We start from the raw sequence: 1201 nt of genomic DNA, 5'->3' as shown, positions 1-1201 counted from the left end.
CTCCAATGGGCTGAAGTTGTGAAGGGCTGTTTGTGCCCACTGTGTATCGACCACTTATGAGATCCAAAGCATCCTGGAAAATAAAAATCTCTATCAGTTTTTGTTTTCTCTACCTTCAGTTTATCATCTTTTACCTCACTTCTAATTTGCTGCTTCATTTATAAGTGTAGAAAAAACTTGCCTGCCTTACACCATCCTGGAAGTTATTCAGATAATATCTCGACATCGCACTGATGCCATCTTTGATTGCTCCAGCCATAGTCTGTTTCCCGTACCTTCACCAAAACACCCCATAGCGTATATTACTATTATCATTTACATGGTCATTCTAAATAAGTAATTTCAGCCCAAGTCCTAAAGCATTTTTAGAGAAACTACACCCAAAGTAAACAGTAAACTCAAGATTGCTAGTACAGGTTATCAATCTTGTAATGACGTATTGAGATAACATCATGGAAAATTCTGACAGTGTTGATGCATGGTTAAGATAAAAGCTTAAACTGTTAACTTAAAAAGACATCGTCACTATCACATGAATTGTTAGCCAACTAAAATCAATATGGTCTTTCAAAGGAACACAAGCAGACTATGTCTCACCTGACGAGGTCACCCTTAAGAGCATATGTCCCGGCGTATTGCAAGCTAATCTCGTCCCCTTGCTCAGCCCAAACTATGAGAAAAGCAAAAGGATTAAAGGTTTTGATGAAGAGAGAAGATATCTACAGCTTTAAAGCTGGACACTGCACTGAATTTTTTGAAAATGATGACAACCACTTACTTGTTCTGAACTTTGTGTAATCATCTTCGAACAAAGACACACAATCTGTGGAATCAAACACCCCGATCCTTTGAAGTTGTAGATTCAGAATTTTTTGGGCCATGTAACTCTTTTCATATGATGCAACAAAAAGGAAAGAAAGCAATCAGAAGCAACTCAATTAGAAAGGTTTAGAATGTAATTACTAGCTGTTCAATGGTAGTGTTTGCATCTTAGGTACAAGGTTTCAATTTCGACCTTTTAAAAAGCTTTACAACAAGTATTTTTTTTAAGCCGTTAGGTGCAACCAGAGATGATATTACGCCAATTTAACATATATGAAAACAGTGATTTTTCCCCCAAAAAAAATAGTTTAAATGCATAGCCAAGTTCCCAAAATCTCAGATGACACAAAAGAGGGTTTACCAACCGTTCTTTACACGC

The 1201-nt window shown here is 36.8% G+C and overlaps 1 protein-coding gene across 1 annotated transcript in view; it reads right to left on the bottom strand.

The window, feature by feature from the left end:
* The window catches only part of LOC104699075 (phosphoinositide phosphatase SAC8-like), a 6028-nt gene that overhangs the window by 1436 nt on the left and 3391 nt on the right, over positions 1-1201 (bottom strand). The window contains exons 12-14 of the mRNA XM_019246361.1: positions 779-923; positions 598-670; positions 182-275 (exon numbers count right to left, since the gene is read on the bottom strand). Of these exons, the coding sequence (XP_019101906.1) occupies positions 182-275; positions 598-670; positions 779-923 (312 nt within the window). The remainder of the gene's footprint in view (positions 1-181; positions 276-597; positions 671-778; positions 924-1201) is intronic.

Source organism: Camelina sativa, chromosome 6 (assembly GCF_000633955.1).
Source record: "Camelina sativa cultivar DH55 chromosome 6, Cs, whole genome shotgun sequence".
Classification (NCBI taxonomy): Eukaryota; Viridiplantae; Streptophyta; class Magnoliopsida; order Brassicales; family Brassicaceae; genus Camelina; species Camelina sativa.
This window is presented reverse-complemented; position numbering and strand designations above follow the sequence as displayed.